A 19,185-nucleotide genomic window follows, 5' to 3' on the forward strand; every position below is an offset into this window, starting at 1 on the left:
TTTTTTGAGATGGAGTCTTGCTCTCTCACCCAGGCTGGAGTCCAGTGGCGCAATCTCAGCTCACCACAACCTCTGCCTCCTGGATTCAAGTGATGCTCCTGCCTCAGCCTCCTGAGTAGCTGGGATTACAGGCACCTGCCACCATGCCCGGCTAATTTTTATATCTTTAGTGTAGATGGGGTTTTGCCATGTTGGCCAGGCTGGTCTTGAACCCTGGACCTCAGGTCATCTGCCCGGCTTGGCCTCCCAAAGTGCTGGGATTACAGGAGTGAGCTACCACAGCTGGCCAAAAGTGGCTTTTAAACATGAAAAGATGCTTACCTACTCTTCTAATATGAGGGGAAAAGATGAGATACCATTTTTCACTTTGATTGGTAAAGATCAAAAAGCTTGATTATATGCTATGTTCAGTGAGGTCCTCCACTGCTGGTATATATTTTATGTAGTAAATATGCACATAGATATGTAAATGCAAAAACATTTCTGAAAGAATACCTAAGAAACTGACATTGGCTATTGTCTCTGAGGGGCGGAATTCAGGTCCTGGATTGAGAGAGATTTACTCTTTCCCCATTCATGTTTTCAAGGTTGTTTGGGTGGTTTTGTCATATGTATTTATTGTCTGTCTATATCAGTAGTTCTCAAAGTGTGGTCCTTAGACCAGTGGCATCAGCATCACCTGGAACTTGTTAATACAAAGTCTGGGGTGTACCACAGTTCCACTGGATCAGAAACTTTGGAGTAGGGTCCAGCAATTTGTTTTAACATGCCATCTAGGTGATTCTGATATATGCTTAAGCCTAATAACCAGTGTCCTATTCAAAGAAATAAAACACAGTGTAGACTACTTAATCTATTACATCACAGTGGTAGGCTTAAAGCTCCCTACTATACCCAAATCAGCTCCCAAGGCCAGTTCTTTAATTGATCACATAGATAGTACACCTGCAGAAGCAGAATTGCCAAATAAAGATTTGGAAGTCACATTTTATTTTTAAATGAATTCCTGAGCTATTTACAAGTATGTCTGTCATTAAACAACCTAGCTGCTTCGTGCAAAAAATGGGCTTGGCTTTTTAATGAAATTGAAGTCACTAATCAAGGAAATTTGTTACTGTATTTTTCTGAGGAGGGAGTAAGACTTACTTGCTCTGTTTAGCTTTATAATTATTCATGATCTAGCCCATGAGACAAGCCAGATTGACATGGTCCCTTTCCCCCATTTAAAAAAAATCTCTTGCTTAAATTATAGGAAATAAAATACATAATTTGCACACTTTCCAGTTGTATCTCTGTATTTAATTACACAGTACAGTCATTCTATTTCCCAGGTATTAGCAGAAAATGATGTTTATGAGCTTTTCATCTCCTTTCAGGTACACTTATAGCATGTTATCAGTCATAGGAATATCCTATGCTGTCTTGACATGGCTCAGTCAAACACTATGGATGCCAATTTATCCTTTGTGTGTTCTCGCTGAAGGTAAGAAAAGAGTGACTTGCTGTATTGCTTACTGACAAAAGCCATCTAGTTATAATGGTTCACTAAAGTTTTTGATGATTAAATTACTATTTTTGCGAATGCTTAGCTCACTCAATGTATCTTTCCTGGGATATTTCCCTTGATGCAAAGAGGCAAAGTTGAAGAGGGAAGCAGCTCTGCACAGTAGACAAAATACTGGACAGAAAGCAACGGCATCTGAGTCCTTCCCTTCATTAACTCACTGTATGAATTTTGGGTAACTCATTTAACCTCTCAGAGTCTTTTTACTCACCAAAAAGAGGTTAACATTTAGAGAGTCTATGATTTTTAACTTTTAATGCACAGAAATTCAGTTCCCTCTGGTGAGACTCTTTCCCACTTACCATTTACCATGTATCCTACCCCGTCTCAGCAACTAGTTAACTCTACCTTGAGATTAATCATCATTTTCTGAGGGAGGCATTCCCTAACTTCCTCAACTGAGTTCCCCTGGGTACAGCATCATGAATCTTTTTATAATAGGGGCCCCCAACCCGGTCTATGATCCCGGTCTGTGGCCCATTAAGAACCAGGCCGCATAGCAGGAGGTGAGCAGTGGGCTAGCAGGTGAAGCTTCATCTGTATTTATGACCACTCACCATTGCCCACATTATCGCCTGAGCTCTACCTCCTGTCAGATCAGTGGAGGCATCAGATTCTTATCGGAGCACAAACCCTATTGTGAACTGTGCATGGGGATCTGGGTTGCACGCTCCTTATGAGAATCTAATGCCTGATGATCTTTCACTGTCTCCCATCACCCCCAGATGAGACCATCTAGTTGCAGGAAAATAAGCTCAGGGCTCCCACTGATTCTACATTATGGTGAGTTGTATAATTATTTTGTTATTTATTACAATGTAATAATAATACAAATAAAGTACACAATAAATGTCGTGTGCTTGAACCATACTGAAATCATCCTTCTTCCTCCGATCTGTGGAAAAATTGTCTTCCACAAAACCAGTACCTGGTGCCAAAAAGGTTGGGGGCTGCTGTCTTATAGGGCTTATCTCAGCATAATTACACATTGGTATGATTCTTTGATTAATGTCCATTTCCTTGACTAGACTCTAAGCTCCGTGGGGGTAAAAGGATGTCTGTGTCTTGTTTCTTTGCTTCCTTCCTTCCTCTTATGCACCAGTATATATGCTCAATAAACACAGAATGAATTATTGAATATAATATGAGTAGGCTACTTATATAGCCTAAATATAAACCTAAAACTTAAGATCAAATCATTCAGATCATCAGTTTGCAGAGTTTGAGGATATTTGGAGGACATATGGTTTCTTCTGCAATGGATCTGGTAGACTGGCAAGGAGCATTCTGTAAGACATGATTAAAGTTTTGAAAATTGAAGGCATAAAATAAGAAAGCATGTTAAGGTAACTAAGGGAAAAACATAAGGACATAGATTTAACATAAAATGATGACATTGACAAAGTATATATAACAAAAGCCAGTTATAAAACAAAAACATGTATTTTCTATCTACTGATGAGCAGATAAAAAGAGCTTAAGTTATTGTAAATCATGTTAGAATTTCTAAATTTGTTTTGATTCAAAAGGAAGAATTATTAATTTTGGAATAGACTATGCCAAATGGATCTAGAGAATAATTGTCTTGAAATCCACAAAAAAACCCTGATTGTCCATTCTTTAAGAATCAAACCACCTCTCATTGAAATATCATGTACATATCTTTATTATATAATAGTACTGTAGAGAATATAGAAAGGAAATGGGGAGTTATTGATCAAAGGGTACAAAGTTTGTTAGAAGGAATACATTTTTGAGATCTAATGCACAGCAGGGTGACTGTACTTAATAATGTATATTTCAAAATAGCTAAGAGTAAATTTCAAATCTCACCACAAAGAAATGAGTGAGGTGATGGATATGTTAATTAGCTTGATTTAATCATTCCACATTGTACACATACATCAAAACATCACATTGTGCTTCATATATGTATATAATTATGATTTGCCAATTAAAAGTTAATCACATTTAAAAGAATATATAAAATAATAAGGTAGAAATATAACTAATCCCTTCCTAGGAATAAAGGATGGATAAATGTATAGGAAACTTTTGCATTCTTGTTATTCCATAATTTGAATCCTTTTCCTTTCTAGGAAAGCCATGTTCTTATATGGTTGCCATACAACCCTTATTCTTTTATTCACTTCATAAACTTATTCTTGCAATTACAAAATAAGGTATATGCAGAAAATAGTCTAGAGATATATATGACAAAAATGTCAATAATGATTAACTCTGGGTGGTGGAATACAGGTAATTGTAATTTTATCTTTATATGTTTCTGTACGTCAGATGTCCCAAAGTATAAAACTGCACAGTTAAATAAACCTATTAAACTTTTGACAACTTTACTAATTTTTAATGACTATAATTTCCCATCTGACAAATATAAGATAAAAACAAAGCTTATGTAAATAACCAGATCAACTAATTACGCTGATAAAATGCTAGAGACATAGGTGCGGCCTGTGTTAACCTTAAACTGTATATTTGGTGTCAGTGGCAGATCCTATAATGATGCTACTCATACCTCCACTCGGCTGTAACAGTTGTGAACTCCTGCCTTTTCTTCATCTTTCTCTTTTAAAAAACCTTTTATGTAGGGATAATTTTGACCCATAAGAATTGCAACAATAGTACACCATTCCCATGTACCCTTCACCCAGCTTACCCTAGTGATAACATCTTACATAATGTTAGCATATTACCATTTCATTCCATGAAATGTTACCAAAAATATTTATACATGGGATACAATGTTACCGAACTTTCATCATTTTTTACCTGATACCAGCTCCCTCCCTCAAAATAATTTAGGCCAGCATTTCTCATAGAGTTCTTCAAAATACTTATTAAGTACAACTGGTGGTTAAGGAGGAAGAATCAGATATTCTAAGGCCAGTTAGATTGAGGAAAGGTTAGGTGGTATTTTTTTTTATTGCAGAATTTCTCACAATCTCTACTATGTTAATACGTGTTGTGAAACTCTTAAGAGGAAAATATATGCACCATTTTCCAAGTTCATCTGTCTATCACCCCTATTTGTGGCTAGGTGGACAAATGTATTTTGAGATAACATTTTTAAAAACATTGTAAATTCTTCCTCTGTAGGCACAATAAAGCATACCATGGACAAACATTCAACAAGTCATACTACTGTAAGCACCTTGCCAACTTAATCATTTCTCAGATTTCTGTATTAAACTAGGTTTAGCAAAAAGATTCAGCAACTATTACAAAACTGTCATTATCAAATTCAACATATCCTACAACTCTGAAGACATATATACACATCCCTGTAACAACTTAAGGAGGAAAACCTTCATGATGCTTTTCTTTTTTAACAGCATTTGCCATCTATCAATCGCTGCCTTATTTTGAATCATTTGGCACTTATTCCACCAAGCTGCCCTTTGACTTATCCATCTATTTCCCATATGTGCTGAAAATATATCTCATGATGCTCTTTATAGGTAAGTGACTTTTTTGGTCTTGTTTTGCATTTTCCTGTGCTTTTGGTTAGTGCTTGCCATCTACCTTAATATACAGGTTGGTAAACATGGGAGAGACCAAAGAGGAAGCCTGACATGATGAACTAGATCTTGTTAGTGAAGCCCCTGGAGATTATAATGCTTTTTGCTGGGCATCATGGGATCATATATTTCCCTTTCACTGTACAAATAAGAACAATTTTACTATCAGAAAACATAGCTGCATTATGTATGAGATATAGAAGTTTGGACCATGTGTACAGGTATCTACAAACAAAACCTAGACGTCAAACTAAGAAGAACTGGCCATTTCTGATTTTCCCATTTATATCCATTTTGTTTCTTGTTTGTTTGGCTTTTCAAGCTAGCACTTCCTATCAGGCAAATGGAAGTCGGTGTTAGAGACTCAAGAAAATGTATGGAACAAAACTTACCCTTGAATAAATTTGATCATTAAACCTAATCATTTTCCAGGAAATTGGGGAAAAAACTTTCACTATTAAATTTTTGTTTTCCCAGCTCTAACCTTCACAAATCCCCAAAATAATGATTATCTCTAGAAGGTAACAGATATCAAACATAAGAACAACACATACAGAGAAAAGACAAAAATGTCAAACTTTAGAGGGAGGTGGAGAGAGCTGTGCTAAAGAAAGGAAGAGAATTCCTTGCATTAAAAAAAGTAGGATAGAAGAGTTTTATTTACCTTTCTTTCTGCATAAAATCCAGACACTTCTTTAAGCATTCCTTCTCACATCTCCCTTGCAAGTGTCTTCTCCCTGGATTTAAAATACAGCACTCTGTATTTTAAACTCAATGTTCCTTCCAGAGAAATAGTTAACGTTACTTACTTTTGCAACTTCTTTCTCCACATTAGGTATGTATTTTACCTACAGTCATCTGTACTCAGAAAGAAGAGACATCCTCGGAATCTTTCCCATTAAAAAAAAGAAAATGTGAAGTACGGCATTCCAGTGTGACATGAGAAAAGACAGGCTGTGGATTCAACTGCAGTAAATACAACACAGGAAGTATTCTGGAGGAAAAATACCTTATGTTTGATAAAAATCCATTACATGAAATGATTGCACATACCCCAAAACTGTAGACATAACAGGCTATGTTTTTCACACATTGTATTTTTAAGACATATATATTCTCCATACCCTGCTTCACCAAAATTCCTGCTTCGTTTGGATTTTATACAAGTTACACTTACATTGTATGTAGTCTGATTATTTTCCTGTAAGTTTAATGAGAAATAGGAGATTAACTGCAATAGATTCAATTAAATTAAGAAACCAAACTTGATAACCTAAATTACATGTATTCTTTTTCACTTCCGAGTTCCCAAATAGATTTGTAGGAGGGGAGGGGTGGAAAATATATTCCACAGTTGCCTAGAATAACATTTTATAGATAGATTTCTGTCTTCAGAGCTAATAATTCAATACTCACCCTAAACATTAGATATGTTTAGAAAATTAAGTATCTTTCCAAGCCCTATGTCTTAGCTCAGGTTGCTATAAGTAGAACACCATAAACCAAATGGCTTAAACAACAGCAATGCTTCTCACAGTTCTGGAGGCTGGCAATTCCACTCAGGATCAAGGCACCAGCTAATGCAGTTCCTGGTGAGGGCCCTCTTCCCAGTTTGCAGGTAGATGTCCTTCTGTGTCCTCACATGAGACAGAGAGATCAACTCTCTTGTGTCTCTTATAATGGCACTAATCCTATTCATGAGAGCTCTACCCTCATGACCTAATTACCTCCCAATGGCTCCACCTCCAAATACCATCATATTGGAGGTTAGGGCTTAACACATGAATTTTGGGGGAACACAAAGATTCAGTCCATAGCATTCTGTACCTGGCCCTACAAAATTCATGTCCTCCTCACATGCAAAATACATAAATTCCATCTCAACAGCCTTAAAAGTCTTAACTCATTCCTGCCTTAATGCTAAAGTCCAAAGTCTCATCTAAATCAGATGTGAGATTCAAGGTACAGTTCATCCTGAGGCAAAATTCCTTTCCAGCTGTGAACCTGTGAAATGAAACAAGTTATGTGCTTCCAAAATACAATGATGGGACACGCAAAGCAAGAAACAGGAAAAAAGGAAGTTGTAATGGGTCCCCAACAAGTCCAAAACCTAGCAAGGCAAACACCATGAGATCTTAGGCTTAGGAATAATCCTCTTTGGCCTGATACTCTGGCTTCAAGACCCAGTGAGGCAGAGGTATTGCCCCCAGGACTATGTTGGAGGAGGATGACCCCCATATCACCAGGCAGAAGCTGTCAGGCCTATTGAAACCAAGGCAATGACTGCCCCTTTTGAAACTGAGAAGGTACCCCTGATGTTCTCTGAATCACCGTTTGAGGTCAGTCTCTCCTTTTCTTGAAGAATAGTGTACATTTACAGCTGAATAGCTCTATGGTCCCAAATCCAAGAGGTCCAACAGTCTTCCTTCATTCTGTCCCATCTCCATTCCTTTCAATACAAACTGGCAGTGTTCCTGCTAGGGTGGCTGATTAGGCCTGTGGTTCACACCCACACAAATCTAATTGGATGACTGGTCTGCTACACCCTTAGTGTTCTCTACCAAACATGTTTTCTTACCTTTTTGTAATGCAGACAAACTGATAATTTCCCAAATCTTTAAGTTCTGGTTCCGTTTTGGTTAACAAGTCTGTCTTCATTTTTTGTCACATTTTACTTTAAGCAGTCAAGATAAACTGAGGCACTGGTTCAACACTGGTTGGAGATCTCTTCAGTTTAATATCTAATTTCATGGCTCACAATTTTACTTTCCACAGAACACTAGAACATGAACACAATCATCCAAGTTCTTTGGCGTATTATAACAAAGATCACCTTTCTTCCAGTTTCCCATAACAGGTTCCTCATTTTCATTTGAGACTTCATCAGAATGGCCTTTATTGTCCATATGTCTACCAACATTTTATTCGTAGCGATTTACATGTTCTCTATGAAGATGGAGGCTTTCTCTCCCACCTTCTTGTCTTTGAGCCCTCACCAAAATCACCTCTATCAATCCCTCCATGGCAATATTGACCTTTTCTAGCAAAAAAACTAGTGCCTCAAAACTCTTCCGGTACTCTTCCAGGTACTCTAGTACCTCAAAACTCTTCCGGTACTCTTCCAGGTACTCTAGTCCCTCAAAACTCTTCCAGCTTCTGTTACCTAACGTCAATGCTGCTTCCACATCTTTATGTATTGGTTATAGCAGCACCGTACTTCTTGGTACTAATTGCTGTCTTAGTCAGCTTGGCTGCTATAACAAACTACCATAAACTGGGTAGCTTAGACAACAAATATATTTCTCACAGTTCTCGAGGCAGGGAAGTCCAAGATAAAGGTGCTAGACAATTAAGTTCCTGATGAGGTTCCAAGGTGCTAGCTGATTCCTCTTCATGGTTTGCAGATGGATGCCTTTTTGCTATATGCTCACATGGTGGAGGGAGAAACCATCTCTCCCTTGTTTCTTATTGTAAAGATACTAATCCCATTTATGAAGGTTCCAGCTTCAAATGCCATCACGCTGGAGATTAGATCTTTAATATGTGAATTTAATGGGGGACACCAGGATTCAGTCCCTAGTGCTCTGATAGAGTATTCATTAATGTCATGTATTCATTAACATCTTTTAAGTTATTTGGGGTTTGATGCCTTAAAAGAAGACCCTGGCCAGGCATGGTGGCTCACACCTGTAATCCTAGCACTTTGAGAGGCTGAGGTGGGCAGATCACTTGAGGTCAGGAGTTCAAGACCAGTCTGGCCAACATGGTGAAACCCCATCTCTACTAAAAATACAAAAATTAGCCAGGCATGGTGACACATGCCTGTAATCCCAGCTACACGGGAGGCTGGGGGCATGAGATCACTTGAGCCTGGGAGGTGCAGGTTGCAGTGAGCAGAGATTGAGCCACTGCACTTCAGCCTGGGTGACAGAGTGATACTCTATCTCAAAAGAGAAGACCCTGATGAAAATAGTAAACCTTTAGCAAATACACAAATGATGCCCCATTCTGTATTCTTTTAATTTTAAAATCACGACACACACATACATTACAGGAAGATAAAAGGTATAAAATATAGTACTTTTAAAAGGAAAATTAATGTTTTGGATTATTACTGAATTATTGCTAGTTACTGTAATGTAAGTCATATGTTCTCACAGTTTGTTTTGAAAATTCTTTGAAAGATCCCCTAAAAAAATCAGTGGGCAAAATAACTGATAGTCATTCGTATCATCATGATGTATCACTCAATTTCTGGTAACAGGAATTATGGAAAGGATCTTGATCTCAGTAACTACGTAAAAGGTATAAAAATATTGTGGATGTGAGAATGTATTCAATAAAAATGTAATTAAAAAATGGGTCACTTAATTTCCACTAAAAAAACATTTGGAATAAACAATTGAGTATTGGGATGGCTTGAAATAGTTTATCAAATATATTGGATTTTAAAAAATTATCCTTTAAAAAGCTCATTTTTTTTCTGCTTTTATAGTCTATCCTTCTAAATTTTAAGAAAAGTTACTAAAAGCTTTAGTGTGCAAGGAGAACAGAAACGCTTTGCAAATTTTAGGTGGTTAATCTTAGTCACTCCCAATAAAGATGGCTACTTACACTGCTGAAGTACATGTACAATCAATCACTAAAATGAAGAGAAAATTAGAGAAACTACATGTTACTGGGTCATTATAATAAATTAAAATTTCTTTATTAAGTAATGCTTTAATTTTTTTTAAACCAGATTACCTTAAAAACTTCTTAAAATTGAAAACCAAAAGAAACAAGTGAATTTATAATTATTTTAAAACAGAAATGAGGATTGACAGTAATTTGAGATATCTGCAACAATTATAAAAAGATCTGCCATTTCCTTTGGCGACGACACAATACTACTGTGGTTGGTTGCCTATATTCATAATGGAAAGGAATACTAAATTTCATTATCAGTTAGTGAAAATAAAGATGTAATTTCTTTTTCCACTTAAGTACATGTTCCCCAGGTTAAGAAACCCAGACATAGTGAAGTCAAGACAGTAACTATCTGGTTAATTGGATGTTACCAAGATCGCAAAGTTGATTTCTTTGACTATCTGTCTTAACCGTATGTTCACCAAATTCCTATTTCATTTTCTACAGTGTAGACAAAGGCTTACTTTCTCAAATTTAAGTAACATAGATGAAATAGGAACCATTAGATATTTTGAAAGCATATCTAAGACAACTTTTTTCTGAATTTTTTTGTTGTAAAATATAAAATACCGCATCTTAATCATTTTTAAGTGTGCAGTTCAGTAGTATTAAGTAATTTATATTGTGCAACCATCACCACTATCCATCTCCAGAACTTTTTTTAACCTTGCAAAACTTAAATCCTATACTTATTAAGCAATGGCTCCCTATTCTCCCATCTGCCCTGTCCCTGGCAACCACCTACTTTTTGTCTCTATGATTTTGATTGCTCTAAGTACCTCATATAAATGTAATCATACAGTATCTGTCTTTTGTAATTGGATTATTTCACTTAGCATAATGTCCTCAAGTTTCATCCATTTTGTATATGTCAGAATTTTCTTCCTTTTTGAGGCTGACTGATAAGGAGGAAATTACTCTTGTCATTTTGCCATTTTCTACATAGCTTAGCTTTTTTGTCCCTCATTTCCTGCATTACTGTCATCTTTTGTGTGTAGTTTACTTTTTTATAGTGAAGCATTTAAGTATCTTTCTCAGTTCTTTTGTGTATATTCTGTAGCTGTTTTCTTTGTGGTTACCATAGGGTGACATTTAATATTCTGAAGGTAATTTGGACTTATGCCAGCTGAACTTCAAAATATACAAAATTTTGCTCTTTATATCTGTCAATCACTCCTTTAAGTTTCACAAAATTATATACACTGTGTGTCCAAAATCAATTTTTAAAAATGCAACAGTCTCTATGTAGAAAACAAAAGTAGTAGATTTTCCAATTGCCCATGTATTTTTCTTTACTGAGATCTTTATTTCTTCATGTGGCTTTGAGTTTTTGTTTAGTGTCTTTCCATTTCAGCCTGCAGGAACCCTATTAGCATTTCTAGCAGGGGCAGGTCTAGTGGTAACATACTCTATTAGCTTTTGTTTATCTGGGGATGTCTTAATTTCTTTCTCATGTCTGAAGAACAGTTTTGCCAAATACAGGAAATGTGGTTGATGATATATTTTTTCCCTAACACTTTGAATATATGAGCTCACTGCATTCTGGCCTCCAAAGTTTCTGATGAGAAATCTGATAATCATCACACTTATATGTGATGAATTGATTTTTTCATGCTATTTTAAAGATTCTGTCTTTGTCTTTTGATAGTTGTGTGGATCTCTTTGAATTCATTCTGCTTGGAGTTTGTTGGTCATTATCTGGCTGTTCTTCAAATATTCTCTCTGCCCCTTTCTTTCTCTCTTTTCCTTCTGGGATCCTCACAATGTGTACGTTGGTCTGCTTGATGGATCCCACAGATCCTTATACGCTGTTCACTTTTTTCCAATTGTTTTTCTGTTGCTCAGACTCTAATAATTTCCATTGTCCTATTTACATGTATACTGATTTTTCTGCTGCTCAAATCTGCCTTTGAATACCTCTAGTGAGTTTTTCATTTCAGTTATCTTACTTTCCAGCTCCTGAATTTCTTTTTTGTATCGTCTTAGATGTTCTCTGTATTGATACTACCATTTTGTTCATCCATTGTTTTTTTTTTTTTTGACTTTTTCCACATGCTCTTTGGTTCTTTAAAAAACATCCTTAAGGCAGTTGTTGTACAGCCTTTAGTGGATCCACCATCAAGTCTTTTTCAGATATAGTTTTGTTTTGTTTTCATTTGAAAGGGGCATACTTTCCTGTTTATTTTCATGCCTTGTTTTTTTTCTTTTTTTTTTTTTTTTTTTTTTTTTTTTTTTTGCTAAAAACTAAACATTTCAATCTAATAATATGGTAACTACATCTCACTAAGGTCCCTAAGTTAATGTTTTTCTTTTTTTAAACTATTCCTTACTTTGCCCGCCTTGAGCAAGTTGTCAAATGTGAGAATCCGTATTTGTTTCAGAAGTACAAATAGATATAATCTCAATGTCCAAAATATTTCCCCAAAGAAAGAATCTTACAATTATTTAAGTTTATATATGGAGAAAACATTTTATGATACTTAAGTGTTAAAGTGATTTAAAATTAAGTTTAAAATATGCTAAAAATTATCTTCCTTTACCCAGTATCTATCTTCTACTCATTTATCATTGCTTTGTAATAATTGTAATGTTTCCTATTGGTTCAGATAATTTTAATATTCTTCTCAGTCTGAGTTATATGCTAATGTTGACATGACATGTTTCGCCAGGGTAGTGTTCAGATTGTACGTTCAGGGAGCAATAGCCACAATTAACAAGGTCACCTATTTAGAATGCAGATTCCAGGTCTCCACTAAAGATAGTTGAAGCAGAAGCTCTGGGAATAAGCTCAGGATCCTAACTTTTGATAGACTCCTCAAATGAGCCTCATGCAGAGAAAAGTTTGAAAACCACTGCTTTTGAGTCTAAATTATTTCAGCTTTGAACAGAAAGAAAACTGCTAATAAGAACTACTTATATAAAAGCCACCAATGTTTTCACAACAGAGATGAATTTTATGGCTTTAAAATCCTTAAACAGTAGTTCTGAACATGTTTTTTAACATGCCAAATAAGAATTACTAACTAGTTTTTGCTAAGGGTAGCTGGAGTTTTAAATCTCATCTAAAATAAGGTTAGTTAATTCCATATGAAAGTCAATTAGTAAAAACATGCCTTACTTCATCACATAAATGTAGGTGTCCACTGTTACTTCATGGTATTCAGCTGAGTGATGGGGTCTTGTGAAAGATAATGTGGTCTGGAATTAAGAGCACTAGGTTTGATTTGAGATCAAGCTCCAGTATTTACTAACTGAATGACTCTTTGAGTTTGTTTCCTTAACTGCTTAAAGTTATTATGAAGACTAAATGACATATGGTAAATTAAACTTTTGCAAATTATAAAGGGCTTTGCAGAAGTAGGGCATTTATAACATGTTCTGTTCTTACTTCATGACGGTTTGGTGATTTATATTCTCTGACCGTAAGTTCCATGAGAGCAGGGATAACAAGTTTTGTTCAGATTGTACCCCAGAAACTTGTATAGTGGCACATAATAGATGCCTATAATTGTGTGTGCAACTCTCTCTTTAAAGAAAACCACCCCTGCATCTAGAAATATATTTCAAGAAATCTATCAGCTTAATTGGGTAATGAATTTCAATTGTATCTCAAAGGGTGCCTTATACTTAGAAGACACATAAGTTTTGGTTTTGTTTTTCTTTCAACTTATATAAGTATCTTAACATGCTACTTCTAGAATGTTTTGATTGTTAAGAACAATTTCTTAATAAACTTCCATTGTCTTCCCAAGTCCCCACATATGTCAAGAATGTGTTCAAGCATTACAGCTATTTATTTGCAGTGAAACACAAAAGTGATAACATTTCAATAACATTTTATAATTTATAAACCATATTTTTGTATTATTTATTTTAACCCTCACAGCTACTTTGTGAGGTAGATCATTTTATCCAAAAAATAAAACCAAACCTCAGGGAATAATCATTTTTATTCAGTTTCATATTTAATAATTTAGGTGGAAATGATCTTACAAGCTCCCTATGTTTGACAAGAATCAGATGAGCTAAGTTGTAGTTTTAAAGTTTTTAGTATTTATGAGATTAACAGATTAAATACATAACTCACAACTTCATAAATACTATATATATATATCATACATTTAAGATGAGATTTTAGAGTTTCCAGGATCACAGTAAAGTATTTCCCCCAGAAAATATAAAAGCATGTTACCTCATCCAGGACCACAGCCGTGATGACACACATTCATAAACGAAGATGATGCTGTTGGGTGTCTTTCCACAAGAGTGATGAAGAATGTGAATGGTTCCAGCCACACTCTGTCCCATAGTTCCATTTGAAGTGGTTCCTATGAATAGGCTGGTTGGGTCAGAAATACAAACTGACCAAACAGGGACCTACCCTCGGGCTTTAATGAAGGCCCCATCTCTTTACCAAATGATCTGATTTCTCTTCTAAAACAGCAATTTACTAAAGTGTTTGCTAAACCTCTAAAACTGCTGCTTGCTTTCAACGTTACTAAGTTACTTCAAGATAGTAACTGAATCCTTAAATCTGACTCCTTATATAATTACAGTACCACTATCTCTGGTTAAAATCATTTTGGAGACATTAATGTCTCACAATTCACTTCAAAAAAGATTATTAAAAGCCTTTTGGTTACCATGGAGCCATTACATTACAAATAAAACACAAAGAGGATTTTAGGCACTTGCATGGATCCCAACATCTGTTCCAAATGTATACTTTTCAAATCAAGAGTCAGAGTGTTTAGATATTTCTGAGAAACCTATCAGGGCTCAAACCCCACACATTAATTTGTTAGTACATCTCAGCATGCTATTTGTCTTGGCCACTTATGTTTTTAAAAACTAACAGAAGATGACTTGTAAGGAAACTTTCCGTAAAGTTAGGAACATCTGGCCTAAAAATGCAGGGACTTCTGGTTTCTGGAGAATAAACTGAAAAATCCTAAGGGAATAATTTAATTCTCACCTGAGGTCATACAGATATCAAGAGAAAAGGTCTTATTATTCTGGTGATCTATATCTTAGAATGTTTAGATGCAAGAACCTTTGGAGTTTTGAATTTAGAATCTTTAGCGGTTCCCATGAATAAGAAAATACTACAAATCTTATACTCAAGGCTGCTCAAAATAAAAAGAAGGAGCTGCAGAAAAAAGAATAAACATCTTATTTCCTCCCTTTTGTACTCTTCTGTTTCCTTGTCAAGGGCAGGAGCAGGGAAAGGTTTGAATGAGAAGAAACTGGGCTGAACTGAAAAGGGCAGTTTGGGGTTAGAAGACTAGGCTGATTCTTCACCCCTTTACTTGGGCATTGGCAGTCTCTGGCTGCTGACTCAAAAAATAGAGAGTCGTTCTTCAGTGCTCACTTCCTCTTCACTGCTCCTGTTTGCCATTCACGTTGCAAGCTGGCCCAGGAATCTGAAGTCCTTCGACCCATGAAGACCTACTCATTTACACTACAGACCTAAACTTCTCAATTCCAGAGGTCTACCGATATGAGGCAGAGTTGTTTCTTTATTTGATTATAGCAATCTACATTAAGGACGAATAAGGTTTCCCTCTGTGGGAGTTTTCATCTTAAAGGGGAAGCTGATGAGCCTGGTGCATAGAAAGAGCATTGGGTTCTCTGCCACTTACTAGTTGTGTTTGCACCATTTTAAAATAGAAAATGCCTCATTGTGATACTGTTGCAAGAGTTAAATAATATAATACAACTGAAAGCTCAACTGTTCTGTCATTCTGATATTTGTTTTCTATCTGCTTTATAGGTTTTGTCCCTTATTTCCTGCATGACTGTCATCTATTGTGCTTATTTTTTTGTAGTGAAGCATTTAAATACCTTTCTCATTTCCTTTTGTGTATATTCTATAACTGTTTTCTGACACCTAGCAGTGAATGTTAGATGAATTTCAACTTCTCATCAGTAGGAAATATAAGCAAGTATATATGGATGGGAAGGAGAGGGAAGCTGGTTTCTAGAGTAAATTTTCTATCTTCTTGGCTTCCTTCAAATTCATTTTCCTCTAGCTTAACCTCTAAGGAAGTAATATATTTGGAAAACAAAACTAGTAAAGCTATTTTAAACCTAAGTGACAAGTACATTGGTGACAATATGAAGGTACAGGCCACAGGGGAATGCTAGAAGCTCCATGGTGGTTGAGCAGCACCAGGCACTGTGCTATGGCATGACAGACACAAAGGTACATTATTTCAGTGGCATAATTTTTCTTCCAATGATCCCATATATGCATCAGTACGTTTATATGATTGGCTAAACACAGAACCCTGATACTGGCTGTGAGAAGAGTAATTAGCAAACAGACCAAAATTTAAATGCTGGTTGAGTCTCAAGCCATTGAATAAAATGCAGCCCTTGAGAATACTGTCACAAACCTTCATTTACGTTAGTCCACTACTCACCCTGATTAAGACAGAGATTTGTACTTACTGAAAAAATTGATCTTTAGGGGAGATATCTGTCATTTTTTTGCCAGTCCAGCACCCCATCATCTTTATTCTGGAGGAACCCCAGTTCAGGTGGTTTGGGCGGGTCTGCCTTGGCCCCTCTCTATCCAGAGACTTAGGAGTGGACATATTACCCAGGCCTGGACAGTTAGAATTCCCCACCTCCCTGGGCCCAGATACTTGCTCAGAGACTCACATGTGACCTACCTCCCTGGGTATAGGGATCCAGTCTGAACCAGAGTCCTCCTCATGTTGCTTCTGCTGTATGTGGGCAGACACCTTTCTTTCCCTTTGAGGTCACTGGCAGACATCTTGCCAGCTACAAAGAATGATCCTGAGAGGAACAAAGCCTGATGGCATCACTGGATTCACTGGATGCAGCTGTGTCAGATGGGATCTACTCTTAAATTTCTTAGTTTGTGAACTAATCTTTGGCTAAAGCTATTTGGAATCGCAACTTCCACTTGCATGTAAGAGAATAAAGCATAAGGAAATTATAGACACCATTAATGAATCTGATCTAGCTAATATTCAGTGTTATACTTATTATTTAAACGTGTATAGCAGTTCCAAGAGAGTGTTTCATCAATAAGGAAATTTGTCTAACTCATTGAGTCAATGAATATCCTCACGGAGATTCATGGAAAATAGATCATAATGCCATTGTCACTAAGTGGTGCCGGCACCTTCCCCCATGCCTTAAAACAAAAGACACACACACAAAATTGACAAGATTATTTTACTGGAATTTAGCAGGGAGAAGATAATCTATTCAAGTCTTCACAGAGAAAATCTCCACATTGAACTCTAGCCAAATAAAGAAAATCCAAGTTCCTGTTTCAGTCTCAACTGGCCCAGGTACTAAAGCAATGCACTCCTCTCTTAGGAGGCATGTGTCAAGCTGTCAGTGATGTGGCCACCTTTTCATGACCTTTAACTCTCTGCATCATGTCTCAGCAATCCCAGGCATGAATTCTGAAAAACTTCTTCCACTTATATAGTTTTCCTCATCCAGCTGAGAATGCTGCTGGTTACTGCAAAACTGTTCACCAACCATATGCTCTGGTCCATACAGCTTTCTTCTTAAACTCTGGGAGAACTCTCAAGGACAGCAGGGTGGCTAAGGGGACAAAATATAGGTATAGCTGCATTTGAAAAGGTCATTTTGATCAAAAAAGGTGTCAGAACAGAATTTGTCTTTTTCTCACTTGGCTAATGTTCACGGCTAGGGAGTCCCATCAAGATTTTGGCAGAATTTTAATGGCAGAAAACCATTTATAAATATTGGGGGGAAAGTTTTTTTTTATTTTTTATTTTTTAGTTATCCTGTAATGAGTTAATGGGAAATATTGCAGAATTAAAATGAAAGCTGACTTCTGGGATGCTGGTGATGTTTTTTTTTTTTTTCTTGATGAGGGTGCTGATTACATGGCTGTGTTCCCTTTGTAAAAATCTACTTACAATTTGTGCTCTTTTCTACATGAATATGGTATTTCCATTAAATATTTACTTAATGCTAAAAAACAACAATGAATAACCTGACCCTATAATAAAGTTAGGTTCATGTATTCAATGGAGCAAGTATGACCATACTAAAGTATATCTGAACATGTATCCCCAAGTCCAAACTATTTCTGATCTGTCACAGGTCCCTCAGGGATCAATTTAAAATAGGAAGTTCTGTGTACTTCCTTTAAGTAATTTTTTGTATATTTTATTTTAGAATATTAATACAAATATATTGAGATTTTATTTGAAATATAATATGAAGGAATGTAGGTAAGCCAGTTACACAATTATGGTATGTGAATCTAATAAGCCTACTATATAATCAAGTGAATATGAGCTTCCTTGGCCCAAATGACTGCTTTCCTCATCCGTATGAGTTGTTACCTTTGTGACCTAAGAGAGTATATCTCTGGAGCAACCAGCATTATTATGGCCATTAAAAGTGAGCACAAACTCCCAGGGGCAAACAGAGTAAGCCCTAGCAGCAAGTCTCTAGGGATGGATAATGTGAAAACATGTCAGACCATAGCCCTGATTTTCTTTTTTTTTTTTTTGAGACGGAGTCTCGCTCTGTCGCCCGGGCTGGAGGGCAGTGGCCGGATCTCAGCTCACTGCAAGCTCCGCCTCCCGGGTTTACGCCATTCTCCTGCCTCAGCCTCCCAAGTAGCTGGGACTACAGGCGCCCACCACCTCTCCCGGCTAGATTTTGTATTTTTTTAGTAGAGACGGGGTTTCACCGTGTTAGCCAGGATGGTCTCGATCTCCTGACCTCATGATCCGCCCGTCTCGGCCTCCCAAAGTCCTGGGATTACAGGCTTGAGCCACCGCGCCCGGCCCATAGCCCTGATTTTCAATGAAGTTCTGTGGTTTATCAGAATCATGTGGGAGCACTGTTCTAGCACACAAATGCCCTCCACCACTGAGGAGACAGATTAGAATCAATTACTTACTTGTTTGGCAACCAATAAACTATACCATAGTAATAGGTAAAATATGGATCATACTCTGACTCCAGTCTGACCAGATAAATTATTCCAGAATAGGCCAACAGGCAACTTTCTGAAGGTGAAAGTTTCAGTGTAGTATCTCACAGCATGTCAGAGACATCAGATCAGTGGCAGCCGCTGGTAGGCTCCAGACCCCCAGGTCACCAGACATGAAGGACAAGAACGAGCTATTGTATTCCATACAGCCAATGCCCAAATGACTTCTCAGATCTGAGTAAAATAATCTACATAAGTTTTACAGAAAGATCTTCCATGTTTGTGGATCCTACAATCATAGTTAACAAAGTCAGTAGAGAAGTACAAAAGACAGTAATCATCTAAATGCCTGAAAGTATGAGAAGTGTCTAGTTTCCCTGGCAAGATACTGTGAAGCTCATTAAAAACACTACTTATAAAGCCAGTATAAG

At 36.7% G+C, this 19,185-nt stretch overlaps 2 protein-coding genes across 4 annotated transcripts in view; one reads left to right on the forward strand and one right to left on the reverse strand.

The window, feature by feature from the left end:
• HACD4 (3-hydroxyacyl-CoA dehydratase 4) overlaps positions 1 to 6,372 on the forward strand; it is a 26,570-nt gene extending 20,198 nt beyond the window's left edge. For all 3 annotated transcript variants that reach the window (XM_017886729.1, XM_017886730.1, XM_017886731.1), the window contains exons 5-7: positions 1,377 to 1,483; positions 4,918 to 5,043; positions 5,939 to 6,372. In XM_017886729.1, coding sequence (XP_017742218.1) covers positions 1,377 to 1,483; positions 4,918 to 5,043; positions 5,939 to 6,021 — 316 coding nt within the window. In that variant the 3' untranslated portion in view covers positions 6,022 to 6,372. The remainder of the gene's footprint in view (positions 1 to 1,376; positions 1,484 to 4,917; positions 5,044 to 5,938) is intronic.
• Positions 6,373 to 16,984: 10,612 nt separating this feature from the next.
• The window catches only part of FOCAD (focadhesin), a 318,600-nt gene continuing 316,399 nt past the window's right edge, over positions 16,985 to 19,185 (reverse strand). Inside the window, 1 exon segment of the mRNA XM_017886722.1 lies at positions 16,985 to 17,382. Coding sequence (XP_017742211.1) covers positions 17,309 to 17,382 — 74 coding nt within the window. The 3' untranslated portion in view covers positions 16,985 to 17,308.

This window comes from Rhinopithecus bieti, unplaced genomic scaffold (genome assembly GCF_001698545.2).
Source record: "Rhinopithecus bieti isolate Rb0 unplaced genomic scaffold, ASM169854v2 scaffold_15368, whole genome shotgun sequence".
Taxonomy (NCBI): domain Eukaryota; kingdom Metazoa; phylum Chordata; class Mammalia; order Primates; family Cercopithecidae; genus Rhinopithecus; species Rhinopithecus bieti.